Here is a 20,348-nt window from a genome sequence, read left to right as displayed (position 1 = left end):
TCAAGTCTTTCAAACAAGTTTCCTTTGTTGTTGTTTCTCTGAGTTGCCATTCCCTCTGATTTCTTAGACATCCTTGGGAAACGGTATTTTGTTTGTTTTAGAGAGAGAGAGTGTACATGGGAGGGGTTGGGGGAGGGGGAGAGGGAGAGAGAATCTTAAGCAGGCTCCATGCCCAGCACAGAGCCCCACGCAGGGCTCCACCTCATGACCCTGAGATCATGACCCCAGCCGAGATGGACAGCAGTATGTTTCACCAACTGAGCCACCCAGGCACCCCAGGAAATGGTATTATTATTATTAGGAGAAGTAGTATGGACCCTGAAGAGGAAATGTAAATGGTTTGGTATAAATATTAAACCTCCTGTTAGAAATATCATCATTCTTCACTAGTATCTTCTGGGCCAATACTCAAGCCAACATTATGAAGGAATTATAATAATAGGCCACCTGCGATTACAGTTTTGAAGAATACAGTTAATTACCTACTTAAGTAATTAATTTATAGCCTATATAAACAGGTATATAAACAGGGGAGACTGTATAAACAAAGTACTCAAGAAATCTCTTTGAATGTTTTGCATAATTGCACGTATGTTTTCTTTCTTGAACCATGGCAGACATGTATTTTTTTTTAATCCCTCCGTTGATAATTTCGGACCACTTAGGATATTCTCAACCTCTTTCCCAAAGTAAATACAGAACAGGAACTTGATTTATTTAAATAGGATTTATCCAACCCCATAGGACAATTATCTGTATTTGTGAAAAGTGAGCATGTCATGAACAAATATGCTTCACCCCAATAGTCCTTCAGCTTTTTTGGGGTAAGGACCTCTCTGATAATCTGATAAAACTACAGACACTCTCCCCAGGGAAAGGCACGTTAAAAAATTTGTTGCATATCATGATAGGGATGAACAGATCCCTCAAAGCGTAAGCATGAATCCCTTCCCTGTTCTAGTTTATTCATGAAAATATCCATTCTTTTGACTGTTATCTGGAAAGCCACCTAGATTAACTGAAGATGACAGCTATTGGAAAGACTCTTAAGTACTTCACGGGGAAGTATTTATCTAGTCGAAAGGATCCTCTGAAATATTAAGACTAATTTTGATCAGAAGTAGCAAAAGCAAGGATAATCAAAGTTATTTCTTTAATAAATTTCCTATCAGACCTCTTACAACCAAAACCTACCCAACAAAAACTCTAAAGAAAATCTAAAAATTTTAGAATAGTCTATGAATGTTGACCTGTCCTTATGTTAGAAAATAAAATGTCGGTTTTGTTCAGACGATGTAATTCAAGGGTATTAACCTGTACTCCATGGTCATCTGTGAGTACGTTCCCAGTTAGAATGATGCGTGGCTACCTGTGAAGGAAGCATGAGACAACCGTAGCTGGAAAAAGGTTAAAGAAGTATTTCTGCCACATCAGAACTCTGGAGGTAGGTCATTCAGAGCTCACTGTGTCACATGAAGTTGTCATCAGTCTAGTTCTTTTACAGTTCACTGTTTCTGGAATGGGCTTGCCAGGGTCCCAGGTGGCATCCCCCACATCCATGTTCCTGACAGTAGGATGAAAGAGGAACAAAGAAGATGACCCTGGGCACGTGTTTGCTTTTTTTTTTTTTTTTTTTTAAAGATGCTTCCTACAAGTGAATACATCATACTTCTCCTTGCATCTCACTGGTTTTATGTAGTCACAGTGCGTTACCGACCTGCAGGAGAGGCTGGGAACAGCCAGTTTATCTTGGGCAGCCATATGCCCAGCTAAAAGTCAGCAACAGGACATTTTCGGACTGGCACTTGCTGATCTGTACCACAGGCTTCCCACTTTTCCACGCTGCTTGTATCATGCTGGGTGTTCCGTGTTGCTGCTGTGGTCTCATGTAGCTGAGGCTTGTGACACGGACAAAGGGTAGTGAATGCCATCTACCTCGGGTACTCAACTGAGTTAGGGAAACAAGTCCCAGTCCCTCGTGTTGTCTGGGCGCCCTCCTCAGATGAGAAAAGCACCCAAGGGATCTGCACAAATGAACTCTTCTCTTGGGGTGTTTTTGTTTTGCACGCTTTAATATTCAACTCAATTAAGTCTGTATTTTTAAGTTTACACCCAAGTCAGAATTTACCTTTGAACTTTGATATGTGTGTTCATAATGAACAAGTTTAATATTAGTCCTTTATTTCCTGAGCATTCCAGAATATTTATGTAAATGCAATCATTAAGTGATTGAGATGTAAAGAAGCATTTCTTACAGGGTCCTGTCTCCCTGTGTGTTTCAGCTCAGCACCTGCCTCTTGAAGGTGGCATAAGGGGCTACTGTTTAGGCTCCTTTCATACCCAGATAGTAACCACATTTTTAAAATAAGATACAGATTTTTTTTTGAGCGAGAGCGAGCACATGCTAGGGGAGGCATGGAAGGGGCAAAGGGAGAGAGGATCTCAAGCTGGCCCTACAGTCAGCACAGAGCCCAACACAGGGCCCTGTTCCTCGACCCTGAGATCATGACCCCAGCCAAAATCAAAAGTTGGACGCTGAACCGACTGAGCCACCCAGACGCTCCTAGATTTCTTTTTCTGTAAGATTTGCAGCAGAAACAAATAATTGGTAGTCGTGCATGTAAAATTGGTATCTACGGGCATACAACACTGTTATGTGAATGTGGATGCCTGTTCTCTGTTCACAGTGCTGTTTGTGTATTTTCTGATAGTAATTTGCTCATCTTTCAGTTTGTAAAAATACAACTGACCTGAAATGTAGAATGTTAGGTAGACTCATACTTTTTCCATAATTAGAAAAGCTTGATTCAGTGGCATTTATATTATCAGAGCGTAATGCAATGGGCATTAAGTTCTAATTTTTTTGAGGGTGGGATCAGATGGGGGAGGCATTAAGTTCTAATTTTTTTGAGGGTGGGATCAGATGGGGGAGGGGCAGAGGGAGAGAAAGAGAGAGAGAGAGAGAATCTTAAGCAGGCTCCTATGCCCAGCACGGAACCCAGTGGTGGGGCTCCATCTCACAACCCTGAGATCATGACCCTCGAGCTGAAATCAAGAGTTGGATGCCATCCAGGTGCCCAAGGTGTATAATTTCTTTTTTAAGTGCTGAGGATAAAACTAAATCAGTTATATGAAATATTTACGGAATTAATGTACTTAGTTATTGTAGTACCTTAGTTTTCTGTGGACTATATGTTATTCAGAGAGGTATTAGGTGATTTGTTAGATCATAATTCCTAAGTAAAAGTTTGATATTTCTATTTCATCTCCCAGAAATTTCTTACATATAATTATATATATATAATTATATATATATATATAATTATATATATTGATAATATATTTTTATAGTCTTCAAGATTAATTGCAATTTCATGTTTTCTATTTTCTTCTTTCATGAGCTTATCTTTTATTTCATGTTTAGTTGTGGAAAGGTTACGTTTAATGATCGTGTATCTTCAAGCCTCATAAATTACCTAGAAATGGCCTAGTGCTTTCAAATGACCTAGTGATGTAGTCGAGTCCACACTGTGGATGGCCTGGCCAGTTCTTGAACTATATTTGGTACTAACCCTGGATTCTGATGGAAGTGATACACTAAGAATCTAAAAAGCTTCTTCTAGTCTTAGAACAAGAGAACAAATCTAGTCTTGGTTTGGTTTAGACTTTAACTAGAAGATTCCTAGAAGACCAGATCTGAACTCCCGCCTGAAAGGTGCTAAATATACTTGGTAGATGGCCCAAGTTGTCAGATTCATTTTCAATGTAGACTGGCTATAATTGGGCCATTTTAAAGGACAAGGCAAGAAGGTACAGCTGTGGCCTTATCTTCCTCCACTGCCCAACATCAGTTGAAGTAGTCCTCGTTTGCCTCACAGAACTGCCAAATCTGAGAATAAAGTACTACTACCTTTAAGACAGAGATTGGATGGCTGTCGTTCATCTTTTGATTTTATGGCTGTGGGAGCCATAACCATACCAGCATTCCAGGACTTAATTTTCCCTTTGCAGTTTCAAAAGAAAATGTTACAGATCTAGTCTACAGGGTGTATGTTTTCTAGTCCTCCATATGCCGTTCTCTCCACCCCGCAATGAATTCTACTTTAAGTTCGTTGGAAGGAAACATTTGCCAGGGTGATCATATTAGCTCAGGTACCCTACGAAATTCCAGTGATCCAAATAAGATGACTTCTCTCACATATAAGGGGGAGCTCTGTTTCATGAGCTCAGCCACACGCGCAAGCTGGTAGGTGTCTCCCCTGGAACTCACTCACAGCTTCCGTGGTTGTCTGGTCATCCTCACGTCTAGCCTACAGAGAACGGAAAAGAGTGACAACCCGGACAAGCAACTTCCTTTTAAGTAAATGACATGAAAATTGTACACATTACTTCTGCTCAAATTCTTTCAGCAAGAACTTGGTCATATGGCACATCTGGCTTCGAGAGAGGATGGGAAATGGTTTTTTGATGGGTGGCCATGTGCCCAGGTGATCTGGATGACTATGAAACCAGAGGAAATGGAGGGCTGGGGGTTAAGTAGCATTCTGCTACGCTGATGAAACGAAGACAGTGTCCTTCAGTCAGCTAGATTTTTCAAGGAGAATTTTGCAGGGGAAAATGATGTCAAGCGGGATCATCACTGCTCAGAATGAATTTTGTCATTTTCTAGTGAACTTAGAAGCATTCGGTAAAATAACTGAAGCATAGAGAAAGCATTCCTCTTAAATTAACAGACTAGAAAACGCCGAGTGGTCAGTCTCCTATTATGCGCCGATAGGATAGACAGCCGTGCTTAAAGCTGCCTGGTACCCCCGTCCTAGATCTCTCTCAAAGTTAGATGCAAGGTCATTGAGCATGCAGACCCTTGCCCTTGGAAACCGTGCAGAAGGGTAACCAAATATTTTCCTTTCCTCCTAGGATACGCTTGAGGTGTGCTCCAAGGAGCAGGAGTTTAAAAGCATCCTCTTTTCTCTGTGCTACTTCCACGCTTGTGTGGCCGGGAGACTGAGGTTTGGCCCCCGAGGCTGGAGCCGTAGCTACCCCTTCGGTCCTGGAGACCTCACCATTTGCGCCAACGTCCTCTACAACTACTTAGAGGCAAACCCTCACGTAAGTGCCGGTGGTCAGATAACCTCTTCCAAAGAGTGTACTGAATCTGTCAGTCTCTGGCCACTATCAAATGGAGCATAATTTCTCTTTCGAAGCTATTACTGAAATAGCTGACACTGTACATGCGTCTTCTGCCGAGTGTGAAAATACACTAGATCAAAGGTTTTCCAGCAGCGGATGCTCGAACTTCGTAAGATAGGTCAAACCAGTTCTACATCAGCAGCTTAGTGCGAAAAAAAAAATGCCCTTCATTATGTTAACAAAAACAGTGGTTTACATGTGCATATATGCCAGATTCATTAGGCAGGTAATGAAGCATTTGCACAAATGTAATTACATACAGCAATTCTGACAGTTCATAACACTGCATTAATAATCACTACAATTAGTTCTTATGATGGAAGCAATTTACAGCGCGTCACATGTATAAATAATGGTGCATTTCCTGCATATGTCATTATTATGTATTAAGGATGCCACCTTGTTGTGACTTTCTCAGTAATGTTCCCCTTGACTGGAAGTTAAAGGTAGATGAATGATTTTACCTCATAGCTACAATGTGTTTTACAGATGGGAATGGGAATGCTTCATCAAGAACGTTTGTGAAAACTCTTAGAAACCTAATGATTGGATTTCAAACAGGAAGAACCATTTGTAAGAATTTTCTGGCTTAGTCTTCATAAAGGAAACTTCTTCCATTCAGTTAAATCTGTTAAAATTGAGATACATTTGTCAAAACCAGGTGTTATGCTCTGGGCCACACTTTCTGTAAAGGGCCTTTAAAATGACTCATCTGTGTTTCTGTGTGTAGAGAGTTGCTTTATGTTCTTTTGGTAACCATGGTTACAGTTTTTGTTACCAAGTAAGTTTTCCCAAGCTTCCAAGGTGATGTGACACCTACCAGAAAATGTACACTAAGTATATGACGTGGGCGTGTTCTCCCAAGGAACGTATTTTGAGCAAGTTGTATCCAAAAAAAGTGGCTTTAATATGGTATATGATGATCAACATTCCACATCTATCATTTTTTAAAATTTTTTTTTCTTAATTTTTATTTATTTGAGAGAGAGCGTGAGAGCACGAGCAGGGTGAGGGGCAGAGGGAGAAGCAGACTCCCTGCCGAGCAAGGAGCCCAGTGCAGGACTTGATCCCAGGACTCCAGGATCATGATCTGAGCAGAAAGCAGACATTAACTGACTGAGGCGCCCAGGCACTCACGTCTCTCTCCTTTTTTAAATATACAAAATTTGAGCATATTTTGATCTTCATAATAAATAATATTTTGAGTTGATCTTACATTTTGTGTAAAATATTGCAGGTCAAATTGACTATTATAATAGTTCTGGGTAGAAAGTAAAGTGGACCACTTAATCCTCTTATACAAGTCCTTCATGACTGTCCCCTGAGGCGGAGACAAGGATTTTTATCCCATCTCAGCTGACTCCTGTACAGAGCCGAGCTAGAAATGATGGGGAGAAAGGAGCGGACTCCTCTGTGTGGCCCTGGCTCTCACATCCCCGGCCTTGGCCACCCCACAGTGACCCCACGGTGGCCCGAGGGAATGGTGGTGTGCTGCTGCCCCCTCTGGTGTTCCAGGAGCAACGCAGCTCGCGGTTTTGAACACTCTGTCCTCTCTCAGATGTCTACACCCAGGTCATTCCCCACACATGGTGAAGCCAGTGACCAGGATTTGGGAATTAGGTTATGTTCACAGAGGCTGGTGGTAGAAAATGTCCTTTTCAGGACGGTGTATGTTCAACAAACCGAGATCAGGATTTGGGGGAAGAGAGTCGATTATTGAAAAGAATAGAGCCCTGGCTCAGGAAAATCTTGAGGGCAATACGTACCTGCTGGTAGAATGTACAGCAGGTCTTAGTAAGAGGCACTCAGAGAAGTGAAATGAAGAGGTCTCTGTCGTCCGTCCGGTCCATGAGGGTGGTTCAGGGAGCCTGCTTCAGTCCACTCAGTTCTCTCTCATTTCTCACTCACCTCAGACCAGCTTAAAAGAAAGACCTCGTTGAGTTTCATTTATTCAAATTCAAATAAACTTGTAACCAGTACATTGGAACAGTTGAAGCAATTTTACTTGTTCTGTCACATCATGCAGCCAAGGAAGGCTATAATTAAGTTTTTACTTGAACTGTTGGGAGGCAATCTACTGCCCCTGAGGGTATAAAGGTTCCTGTCTAGAAAGGCTTCATCACAGACTGGCATGTTTTACAAACCCAGAGGAAGCTAAAGGGTAGCAGAGAGAGGCTGCAAATCCGCTAAGCCAAATAGAGAGGAGATACCGTTATTTCTGGAATACCACTTGGTACAGTCATTTGTTAGAACCCTTAGAACAGTCACGAAGGAGGCCAGTCAGGCCATAAACCAAGCCCTCAGATCAGTCTGCAGCAAGGGGATCGGTTTGCTTGGATTTTTGCAAGTGGATGGTATCCTAAATATACCCCAAATTCAGCTTGTAGAAGGTTTTTTTTTTTTTTATTTGCCTAAATGAGATTATAAACCCTGCTGTTAGATCATAAAGACATGACATACCTCAAAGGCCCTGCAAAATAATACTTCTTTTGATTTTTGGTTGAGATTTTGAGTTTATAAAGTTCCCCTGCATGGCATGTTCTAGGAAAAATTGCTGTAAAATCTGCATTCAAAGTTCAGTGTTAGTGAATTTTCACCGAATGTACTAAAACACACTGAAAATAATTCTGTCCAGAAATTCTATGGAGAAGCCCAGACCATTCTGAGCCTCTTTTAAATGCTCCTGTTGATGTGGATTTGGGGGAACATGGTGTTAGAGGGGCTTGGAGAGAGGCGTGTACTGCTAACTGGCCTCTCTGAGGCAGATGCACTGGGCCTGGCAATGAACATTTGCGTGCTATCCCTCGCAGGTACCATGGGAAGACCTCCGTTACCTCTTCGGTGAGATCATGTATGGAGGCCATATCACTGATGACTGGGATCGTAAACTGTGTCGGGCGTATTTGGAAGAATTCATGAATCCATCCCTGGTAAGACACTATAATTCATTTTACAGAGGAGAAAATCCTAGTAAGAATTTTAAAAAAAAATTTTTTTTTTAAAGTTTTATTTATTTCATCTCTACACCCAATACGGGGCTTGAACTCATAACCCCAAGATCAAGAGTCACATGCTTCTCTGAGCCAGCCAGGTGCCCGTCGAGTAAGACAATTTTTTAACTAAATTCACTATATGAATACTTCTTAAATATTATTGAGGAATCTTGGCCTTTTGAGAATATATTCTGGTCCACTGTCATGGAGTTTGAAAGTTTGTTAGAAATGCAGTCTTTTTTTTTTTAAGATTTATTATTTATCTGAGAGAGAGAGAGAGAAGGGGCAGGCATGTGAGGGGGAAAGGGGCAGAGAGAGAGAGAGACTCTTCAAGCAGACTCTCTGCTGAGCATGGGTCCCGATATGGAGCGCCATCCCACAGCCCTGAGATGATGACCTGAGCCGAAACCAAGAGTCGGATCCTTAACCCAGGTGCCCCAGAAATGCAGTCTTGGGCCCCATCTCAGATCTGTGACATCCGAATCTGCTTCAATAAGACCTCCTTGGTGATTTCTCTGTGTGTTCTCATGTTCTGTGCCCAGGCGAAGGACCCTCACATAAACTGACTGACTGGATCTTAGGAATAACCCTGAGAGGTACGCAGAACTGATGCTGTTAACCTGTTTTGTAGAGAGAGACTGAGGCATGGCGAGCCCCGGGTCCATCCGTTACTTTGGGCAAAAAGAGCTCCAGCTAGAAGACAGGTGTATTGATTTCAATTTGAGGGTTCTAAAATAAGTGAAATCTTTAGTTTCTTCCCTGTCGCAGAAGCCATGGAGTATTCTCAATTTTGATAATTAACTCTTAAATACGTGCTCAGGAGAAATGGGATGTGAGAACCCAGTTCTCCCAACTGGGAGGCGGGGGCAGAGCACCCCCTGTACTGGGTTGAGTTCTCATCTTAACCACCGCATGTCTGCAAAGATCAAACAGCCGGTCCGTTGTGCCCAGGACTGTGTTTCTGGCAAAAGTGCTCAGTCCCTGTTTCCCCATTGAAGTAGCTGAAAGTGGCGGCCACGCTTTTCTTGTGCTGTCTCTCTAAAGGCCTCCGTGTTCGTGGCCATTGCCTGAGTATTTTGTGGAAACCCAGGGCACCCTACACCATGCTCTTTTCCCGCTTGAACAAGATACCAACTATGTTAAAAGTAGTGCTGTGTAACTTCTTTGACATCAGCCAGAGCAACTTCCTTCTAGATATGGCTCCTGAGGCAGGGGAAACAAAGGCAAAAATAAACTACTGGGACTTTATCAAAATAAAAAGCTCCTGCATAGGACAGAAACATTCAATAAAACTAAAAGGCAGCCTACGGAATGGGAGAAGATACTTGCAAATGACATATCTGATTAAGGGTTAGTAGTCGCCAGAATATAAAAAGAATTTCTAGAATTCAACCCTCAAAAAACAAATAATGCAATTAAAAAATGGGCAGAAGACATGAATCAACATTTTTCCAAAGAAGACATACCGATCGCCAACAGACACGTGAAAAGATGCTCAACATTACTCATCATCGGGGAAACACAAATCAAAACTACAATGAGCTATCACCTCACACCTGTCAGAATGGCTAAAATCAGCAACACAAGAAACAGCAGGTGTTGGTGAGGATGTGGAGAAAGGGGAACCCTCCTGTATGGTTGGTGGGAATGCCAGCTGGTACAGCCACTCTGGAAAACAGCTTGAAGTTTCCTCAAAAAGTTAAAAATAGAACTACCCAATGAGGGACACGTGGGTGGCTCAGTTGGTTAAACATCTGACTTCAGCTCGAGTTGTGATCTCAAGGTCCTGGGATTGAGCCCCATATTGGGCTCCCCGCTCAGCAGGAGTCTGCTTGTCCCTCTCCCTCTCCCTTTATCCCTCCCCCCTGCTCATACACTCACTCTCTCTCAAATAAACACGTTAAAAAAAAAAAAAAGAAGAACTATCCTGTGATTCAGCAATTGCACCACTAGGAATTTACCCAGAAAATACAAAAATACTAATTCAGAGGAACACATGCACCCCGATGTTTATAGCAGCATTATCCACAATAGCCACATTGTGAAAACAGCCCAGGTGTCCATCGAATGGATAAAGAAGCAGTGGCGTATACATAACAATGGACTGTCAGCCATAAAAAGGAATGAAATCTTGCCATGCGCAAGGACATGGATGGAGCTAGAGAGTATAATGCTTAGCGAAGTAAGTCAGAGAAAGACAGGTACCATATGATTTCACTCATGTAGCAATTTAACAAAAGAAATGAGCACAGGGAAAAAAGCAAACCAAGAAACAGCCTCTTCATTACAGAGAACAAACTGATGGTTAAGGGGGATGGGGGATGGGGGATGGGTGAAGCAGGTGACAGGGACTGAGGAGGGCACTTGGGAGGAGCACGGGTGTTGTATGGAAGTGTTGAATCACTATATTATACACTTGAAACTAATATTACGTGGTAAGTTAATTGGAATTTAAATAAAAACTTTAACATGCAAAGGACTGCAAAAAAATAAGTGCTCTATTTTTTAAAAGTTTGCGCAACCTCCTGTTGATAATGTCTCTGAGAACTTCATGTCCTAAAATATTACATAGTTTTGATCCCCTTCCTTGAGTCCATTTTGAGAATAATCATGTCTTAGAAAACGTGGTGTATTATCTGTAGTCTAACACAGAAATTTGAGGACAGATTTTGTTTTTTACTATTAATAATGTTAAACAATTTGGAGACAATGCCAAAAAAAAAAAAAAACACCACCAAACGACCTTTCCTGCCACGTGACCATTATTTATTTCCTTCACTGTGAGTCTCCCGGTCTTTCCTTAGTTCTAATGAGCAGGATTTCACAGGTCAGAGAGACACTTACAATTTACTGCAATTGGAAGTCACTCCTCAGAAGAGGTCTGGGAGCAGGTTACCATGGAGATGGGAAAGCTAAACAGCGTCAGGCCCACGACCTTTACGGAGGTTGATTTCCCCGAACGCTGGTGGAGGTCACGGGGCAGAGCGAGGAGCTCATGCTGACGTTCCCTCTCCGGCGCGGGCCCGAGGATAGGGAGCGAATGACCGTTGCCAAACGAGACAGTCCATTAACCTTCACGAGTCTGAGCTCCCGTTCCAACAGCGGTACGACAAATACAGATGACGACACCGGGGGCAGCCCCGGAGAGGGCGTGAGCCCGTGAGAAATGTAGGTGTGCAGCCCCCCAGCAGATCTGCTGACGTTTTCAGGCTCACGCTTCGCTTGCCGTCTTGCATCCTCCCCGGGCAGAGCCGCCTTCTCAACAGAGGAAGCTAGAACCCTTGCTGACTCGGTGTCAGAGTGCTGCTGTTCTCGTGCGAGTGTGTCCTCCTCTTGCCGTGTATAGTAGGAGCTTGCCCTGACACCTGTGCACCTGCGGGACAGCTTCACACCGCTTCTCACGTTGGTTCCCTTACTTAGAAATGAGTATCTCTGGTTCATGAAACATGGTCAGAAAAGCAGCTCCTTAACGGTGTGGAAGCTCTGCTCGGGATGCCTTTAGCTGGTATTGGCCTGTTCGGAGGATGGGTGGGTTTCTTGCTGGGTAAGTGAGGGTTGCACCGGGAGAGGGCTCCCCGACGGCAATGGGCCTTCAAGGTCTCCGGCCAGAGTTGGGGAATTATTATTACTACTGTTCTCTCACCTAAGGCAGGTACTTGGCCATGCTAAGCGGGGAACACAGAAAATCGCTTTCGGAAAAGAAGGTATCAGGTCACCTGAAAGTTGTCATATATTAAGAACTCCTCTGGTAATATAGAGTAATAATTGGGAGGCTGGGCTTTGAAATCCAAAATAATAGTAGGGGTCACATTCAGTTCTGTCTGTATTTGTTTGGATTTTAGACACCTCCCCTGAGCCTCAGTTTCATTGTCTACCAAACAAAAAATGGCCCATTTCATGGGTTTGTTGTTAGGTTTAAACATTGATACAGTGTTAGAACAACATGCTTCATAAATGGAAGTCTTTTATTATTAAGTATAAATTTTCATATCTCATACTTGACTAGATTTAATCTGTGATTTTAACAACGGAAACCATTTATTAAGCCCTTGCTCTGTGCCAGGGGTCAGTACTACACATCTCATGTGTATTATTTCTTCTGTGCACTCATCCGGCCAAGTAGGTGTTAATATCCCCAGTAATCAGAAAAGAAACCCAGATCCCCGGAGGTCAAACAGTTGGTAAGTAGCCAGCCCAGGATTCGAACTCTCAGTCGGATGCCACAGACCGCCATCTGCCTGTAGCACGCTGCGTCGGTTGAAATGCTGATCTGTTTGTAGTATAGGGAGCGCGAGTCACCGAACCACTGACTCACGCTGCGCTGTGCGTGCGCCACGGGCGGCCGGGGCGCTGCCGTGAACAAAACCGGGCAGGCCGGGAGCCCAGAGCTCTGGGTTCTCGTTCTGCCACTAACGTGCTGTCCAGCTTTGTGCGGGACCTCCTCGTGCCTCAGTTTACTGATTTGCAAAACGAAGGTACTGTCTAGAAAATCACTCCGGTACCTGTCAGCTCTGAAGACACCGTGATGATACAATTTAACCTTGAGTGATTCCTGAAAGTCCCTTACAGCACTTAGGGGCCATGGCTTTTTTTACTCCAAAGGCCAAGGGCAAATGCACTTGTGTAGACGCACACGGGATCGGGAGGTTCTTGCCATGAGCAAGACTACTCGGGGAGGCGGCAGTGGAGGCAGGTGTTTCATGAAATACCAGAAAGCAAAAGGTAAGAAGGACCACAGTCCTACAGAGTCAGCACAGTGGCAGGATGCTGGCTTTCCCAGTGCCTAATAATTGTGCTGACACTGATTTCTGCAAAAATGACTGCAAGTCCTTGATGGTTTGTTTTTTTCATGATGTGGAGTCTCGTTCTCTTTGAGCACACCATTTTTTCAGATAGCTTTGTTGAGACAAATTCAAATGGAAGTTTACCGACCCCACTTGGACAATCCAAAGGCTTTAAGCCTATTCCCAGCTGTGCAGCCATCACCCCCCACAGAAACCCTGTACCCATTAGGAGTCACTCACCGTCCTCTCCCCCACTCCCCAGCCCCAGGCAGCTACTAAATCTACTTTTTGTCTCTGGATTTGTCCATTCTGGACATTTTATATAAACAGAATGATACGATATGCAGCCTTCTGTATTTGCTACCTTTTATTTAACATCATGTGTTCAGGGTTCATCTGTGCTATGGTACATGTCAGTGCTTCCTTGTTAGGACCAAATCCTATTCCATTGTATGGACACATTTTCTTTATCCATTTATCAGTTGATGGACGTTGGGTTGTTTCTACTTTTTGGCTCTTTTTTCTTTCAATTTTTTATTATGTTAGTCATCATACAGTACATCCTTAGTTTTTGATGCAATGTTCCATGATTCATTGTTTGCGTATAACACCCAGTGCACCATACAATACGTGTGCTCCTTAATGCCCATCACCGGGCTAGCCCATTCCCCCAACCCCTCTGCTCTAAAACCCTCAGATTGTTTCTCGGAGTCCATAGTCTCTCGTGGTTCATTCCCCCTTCTGTTTACCCTCCCTTCATTCTTCTCTTCCTTCTCCATATGGTTTGGCTGTTATCAATAATGCTGCTAATGAACACTTAAGAATAAGTGTGTGGACATGCATTTCCATTTCCCCTGGGTATGTACCTGGGAGTGAAATTGTTGGATCAGATTGTAGCTCTGTGTAACATTTTAAGGAACTGCCATATTATTTTTCCAAAGTGGATGCACCATTTTATATCCCCACCGGCAGGTACACGCTCCGTATTGTTGCCAACACTGTTGTTACCCTTTTCTTTTTTTTCTTAAGCCATCCTGGCAGGCGTGAAGTGGTATCACATTGTGGTTTTGATCGGCATTTCCACGAAGACTAACAATGTTGAGCATCTTTTCGTGTGCTTATTGGCGATTCATTTAGCTCCTTTGGAGAAATGTCTGTTTAGAATTACTGATTCTTTGAAGAGTCACAGTAATGTCCTCAAAGGTCCTTCCCCAAAGGCGAGACAGGTGGTCAGTATGCAGGGAGCTCTACTGTTGTGGCCCCATCAACAAGCAGCCGTGTTTCTGGAAAGCCCTGAGTGGAAAGGGGTTGAGAACCAGGATTCACAGAAGCCCCAGAGCACACTGAAATCTTTACAGCTTTCTTAAAGGAGAAAGCGAATACATAAGAACCTATGTGAACAAGACTCACTTTTCAAACTTCGCCTGTTTGACATCATAGTAGGAATGTACGGTGGAACGTTCCTCAGGTTGTCAGTTTTCCTTCCAGAAAATCAAAATGTACTTGAAATAATCATGTCTGTTCCTAGGACACAGAAAAGATGCAAACTAACATAAAAGCCTACTTACGTGCCTAGCTGTTTGCGTACGTGGTCATTAAATTCCCCCAGCCACAGTCATTAGGTCGCTGGTAGGAGCGACATTTCACTGACGAGGTTGAAACTCAGATAAACTGCCGTTTTTTAAGGCCACCAGCCAGCAACCCATTCAGGGATGGCAACTGAACCCCGTCTGGCTGACTGTAAACCTCAAGCCCTTGTCTTTCCTTTGTGGTTTTCTTTTGTTTTGCTCATTAAGGAACATGTAAAAGGCACTCCCTACATGCTTGTAAAAAGACTGCTCAACTGTCGCTCCGGAAAGCGTGGACCACTGGCGTTCCCACAGCACTAGAGGAAGAGGCCTTCACACACACCTCCCGTCCCCATGGCATTGTAACATTTTATGTGGTTCCAGTTTTTGGTTTGTTTCTTTGCTTGAAACTGTTTTTAACTTTCTGTCTTTAATTGAAGGACAATTTAACTGGCTCTTAACATTTCTGTCGACAGTGTAGTGAGCACTTACAGGGAGGATCACGTCCTTGTTTGCAGGGAGTAAAATTTGTTTTGTATATATGTATTCTAACTTTTGGTTTCATTATTTGTATTTTGTGCCCGTATCTCTATTTTGACTAAATTATCTCATAGACTAATAACATGAGTTGAAATCTCCCCCACAGTTTTGTTTCGGTCACCCTGAACAGGTGAGATTGCAATGGGTTATTCTGGCGGCGCCTGGGTGGCTCAGTTAGTTAAGCATCTGCCTTTGGCTCAGGTCATGGTCCCAGGGTGCTGGGATCGAGTCCCATGTTGGACACTCTGCTCACCGGGGAGCCTGCTTCTCCCTCTCCCTCTGCCCCTCCCCCTGCTTGTGTGTGTGCACGCGCGCTCTCTCAAATAAGTGAAGTCTTTAAAGAAAAAAGAAATCGATTATCCTGATTTATAAAATCTGATTTATAAAAATCATTATAAAAATGAAATGATAGAAAATGCGGATAAATGAGTGAAATAGTAGATACTGGTGGGGATATGGTCCGAGTTGCTCCTTCTCAAATTTGTTAGTCCAGATTGCTGTTTCTCACAAAATGAAAGATTAGATTAACTTGGAAATCTTCCTAGTGCAAAACAGAAATGCCGACTCAAACATTTAAAAACGCCTTTTGGAATTCACAGCCACGGGGCAGTCTGTAAGGACACAGGCCCTCTGGGAAACCAGAGACTGCGGGTCTGAGAAGGAAGAGTCAGCACTCACAGATGACTTGGTTGTGTAGAAAATCACTTCCTTTGTCCCCACCAGACCGGGAGTTTCTTAAGAAGGAGGGTAGATGAACGTTTTACGCTTCCAAGGCTTGTTGGGGTGCACTAGGTGGTGAGTACATAGTATCGAGTAAGAATCTGCGAATATTTACTTTGTCTCTGGCTGAGAGTGAGGGGACCAGATGGCTCAACATACACAATTATAGAGGAAAACCCCAATTTCAGAAAATGATTTAGAAAATCGAGGCATACAATAGGTACATTAGGTGAGTGTTTTTTAAAGTATCCCTCTGTACATTTCAGCGTATCTAGATAGAATTTATAGCAGAAGAGACTGGGAAAATGAAAACAGAGGTGGCCATGGCCCCTGGGAACTAAAAACAATTAGGAAAAAATCTGAGATGATGCTGAGTGAACTAGAAAATTACAAGCACTTGACTGTGTTTATGACTGGTGAGAGAACCTGGTCCGTAAATTCTTTTGTTACATTTTGAAGAACGACATTCGCCTATTTAGGTTTGGTATTGCTGCCCACATTGCCTTGGTTAAGAACCTTCCAGTCCATGCAATGCCAGCCCTCTCCCCCAGCCGTAATGCAGCAGATGTGCATGTGATAAATGCCTTGTCATTCCGGCCTCTCGTCCACTGGGCACGTGTGCCTCATCCACGGAGCACCAGGATGTGCCCGCAGCTGTCACAGGGTCTGTGGGTCTTGAGATGAGCCACACTGCCTCTGCCCCGAGTAGCTCAGAGGCGAGGAGGTAGCCCTGATCTAACTCTCTGCATATACCGCTCTGTACGATGTTCCATACCCACAGCCCTATTTTTCGGTGCATGTACATATAACTCTGTATAAAATTGATATGTATCGTGTATAAAATAATTTGAAGCAGTATTGTGGAAAGTACGTACATTAGGAAAGCAAAGACTATAGAGTTAAACGAAAGCGAGTTCAGAATTAAGATTTAAATCAGACCTCTTGCCTGGAGAAGTTACCCTGAGTCTCGATTTCTCTCTGCAGAATGTCTGCCAAGGTTGGGAGAATCGGTGACTGGGAGCATGTGACAGGGTGACCGGTATGCAGTAGACGGTTGGGCACCCAGTCATTCCTTTGTCTGCGTGTATCACGTTGCCCCAAGCGAACCGCAGACTCCGTCTTCTTGGGGCAAGGATTCCCGTGTGTTCCTGGGACTCCTCCCTGGAGGTCAGGCCAGTGCCATACACAGGGCACGATGATGGATTACAAAAGCATCGTGAAACATTTTAGAGAGCCTGCTACCCATCCGGCATTGCTCTGGACACTCTTATTAAGAGTGTTCTCAAAGTGTCTTAGGATGTGAAGATTGATTTCCATTTAGACTTGGAATAACCGACTCCTTTCCCTTTGTGGTTGAAGATTGAAGATGAACTCATGCTGGCACCGGGATTTGCAGCCCCACCGGATCTGGATTACTCGGGCTACCATCAGTACGTAGAGGAGAAGCTTCCTCCAGAAAGCCCAGCACTGTATGGCCTCCACCCAAATGCTGAAATAGAATTCCTGACGGTGATGTCCAACGCGCTCTTCAGAACGTTGCTGGAGCTGCAGCCCAGGAACGCACTGATCCGCGAGGAGCTGGGGCCGTCCGCAGAAGAGAAGGTAGGGGCTCTCACTTCCGTTGAGTTATCACATCCGCACGGTGAAGTGTACTGATCGAAGTGTACAGCTCGATGGCTTTTTCCCTTTCCGTATGCCCATGTAACCACCACCCAGGTAAAAGTACTTCACATCTCCCGCACTCGGGGTCAGTATATCCCTCCCCTTCTGTCCAAACCAAACCACCGCTCTTACCTCTCTCACCGTAGATTAGCTTTGCCTGTGTTTCAGTGTCAGATGGATGCGTGCGTACAGGATGTACTGACGTACGTCCCGCTCCTCTCTTGCATCTACGAGATTCACCCATGCTGTTGCGTGGGCCAGTTCTTCATTTCTGTTTAGTCCGCTGTCATGTGCGTATGCAGCTCGTGCTCTGTTCATTCGTAGTACATGCACGGTGGGGTTACTTCTAGCGATTCGCTATTTAGACTCATCACAGCCATGAACATTCTTGTAGTCGTCAGCCAGCACAGGCAACTTCCAGAGGTGTCCCCCGACACTCGTCACCCCCTTTGCTTGGAGGTGGAATTGCTGGGTCGTGGGGTGTAATGTGTACCTTCAGGAGATGTTCCCAAGCAGTTCTGAAAAGTGCGTGTACCACTTAGACTCCCACCAGTGGTGTGCAGTTTCCACTGTTCTCTGTCCTTCAGGCTGTTAATGGCAATAATTCATTGTGGTTTTAACCTTGCAATCCTTACTCAAGGCCTGATGCTGAGCATCTTTTCTATGCTCTTGGCCATCTGGATGTGATCTTATACGAAGTGCCTATTCCAGTTGTTTGCCCATTTTTTGAGTTGTCAGTGTTTTTCTTACAGATTTGTAAGGACTCTAAACGTGCATCCTTTATCAGACAGATGTATTGCAAACATCTCCAAATCTGTGACTTGCCTTTCACTCTGTGTTTTTGACTCTGTCATTTTGTCATGGCGTCGTTCTTACATTATCTTGGGAGACTGGCATTATTATTTTTTTCTTTGGGCATTATTCTTTTGAAGGTATATATTGTCCTAGAATGACGGGGATGAGAAATAGACATCAAATGCGCTTTTTTTTTTTTATAAACATCTAGTTTATTTTTCCCTTAGATAAATTAGCCCTTTTTCCTTCACAATTTAATCAGGGTTCGATTGACAAGGATTCGGGTTGTTGGAACACACTAACCATCAGATTTAATTGTAGTGAAGTCTGAGGAATTTTCCATATTATTTCTTTTTTTTTTTACTTTTACATTTTATTTATTTTTTTAAATATTTTTTTATTTTATTATGTTAGTCACCATACTGTACATCCCTGGTTTTTGATGTAAAGTTCGATGATTCATTAGTTGCATATAACACCCAGTACACCATGCAATACGTGCCCTCCTTAATACCCATCACCAGCCTATCCCATTCCCCCACCCCCTCCCCTCTGAAGCCCTCAGTTTGTTTCTCAGAGTCCATAGTCTCTCATGCTTCATTCCCCCTTCTGATTACCCCCACTTTCTTTATCACTTTCTTCTCCCACCGATCTTCCTAGTTCGTATCCATAGAAGAGAGACACCATATGATAATTGTCTTTCTCTGCTTGACTTATTTCACTTAGCATTATCTCCTCCAGTGCCATCCATGTTGCAGCAAATGTTGAGAACTCGTTCTTTCTGATAGCTGAGTAATATTCCATTGTATATATGGACCACAGCCTCTTAATCCAGCCTTCTGTTGAAGGGCATCTCGGCTCCTTCCACGATTTAGATATTGTGGACAATGCTGCTATGAACATTGGGGTGCATATGGCCCTTCTCTTCACTATGTCTGTATCTTTGGGGTAAATACCCAGTAGTGCAATGGCTGGATCATAGGGTAGCTCAATTTTTAACTTTTTAAGGGACCTCCACACTGTTTTGCAGAGTGGCTGTACCAACTTGCATTCCCACCAACAATGTGGGAGGGAACCCCTTTCTCCACATCCTCTCCAACAATTGTTGTTTCTTGAGTTGTCAATCTTTCCCATTCTAACTGGCATAAGGTGGTATCTTAGTGCGGTTTTGATTTGAATTTCCCTGATGGCTAATGATTTGAAACATTTTTTCATGTGTCTGTTAGCCATTTGTATGTCTTCATTGGAAAAGTGTCTGTTCATGTCTTCTGCCCATTTTATGATTTATTTGTTTCTCACGTATTGAGTTTTAGAAGTTCTTCGTAGATCTTGGATACCAGTCTTTTATCTGTAGTGTCATTTGCAAATATATTGTCCCATTCCGTGGGCTGCCTCTTAGTTTTTTTGACTGTTTCCTTAGCTGTGCAGAAGCTTTTTATCTTGATGAAGTCCCACAAGCTCATTTTATCTTTTGTTTCTCTTGCCTTTGGAGATGTGTCATGAAAAAGGTTGCTGTGGCCGATGTCAGAGAGGTTGCTGCCTATGTTCTCCTCTGTGATTTTGATGGATTCCTGTCTCACATCGAGGTCTTCCATCCATTTAGAGTTTATCTTTGTGTATGGTGTGAGAGAGTGGTCAAGTTTCATTCTTTTGCATGTAGCTGTCCAATTTTCCCAGCACCATTTATCGAAGAGACTGTCTTTTTTCCACCGGATGTTTTTTCCTGCTTTGTCAAAAATTAGTTGCCCAAAGAGCCGAGGGTCCATTTCTGGATTCTCTATTCTGTTCCATTGGTCTATGTGTCTGTTTTTGTGCCATTACCATGCTGTCTTTGTGATCACAGCTTTGTAGTACAGCTTGCAATCTGGCATTGTGATGGCCTCAGCTTTGTTTTTCCTTTTCAACAGTTCCTTGGCGATTCAGGGCCTTTTCTGGTTCCATACAAATTTAAGGGCTATTTGTTCCAGTTCTTTGAAAAATGTCATTGGTATTTTGATCGGGATAGCATCGAAAGTGTAGATTGCTCTGGGTAGCATGGACATTTTAACTATGTTAATTCTTCCGATCCATGAGCATGGAATATTTTTCCATCTTTT

At 43.3% G+C, this 20,348-nt stretch overlaps 1 protein-coding gene across 1 annotated transcript in view; it reads left to right on the top strand.

The window, feature by feature from the left end:
- Positions 1 to 20,348, top strand: part of DNAH11 (dynein axonemal heavy chain 11) — a 312,391-nt gene that overhangs the window by 281,413 nt on the left and 10,630 nt on the right. Inside the window, exons 75-77 of the mRNA XM_040644201.1 lie at positions 4,918 to 5,109; positions 8,001 to 8,120; positions 17,155 to 17,397. Coding sequence (XP_040500135.1) covers positions 4,918 to 5,109; positions 8,001 to 8,120; positions 17,155 to 17,397 — 555 coding nt within the window. The remainder of the gene's footprint in view (positions 1 to 4,917; positions 5,110 to 8,000; positions 8,121 to 17,154; positions 17,398 to 20,348) is intronic.

Source organism: Ursus maritimus, unplaced genomic scaffold (genome assembly GCF_017311325.1).
Source record: "Ursus maritimus isolate PB19 unplaced genomic scaffold, ASM1731132v1 scaffold_3, whole genome shotgun sequence".
Taxonomy (NCBI): Eukaryota; Metazoa; Chordata; class Mammalia; order Carnivora; family Ursidae; genus Ursus; species Ursus maritimus.
This window is presented reverse-complemented; position numbering and strand designations above follow the sequence as displayed.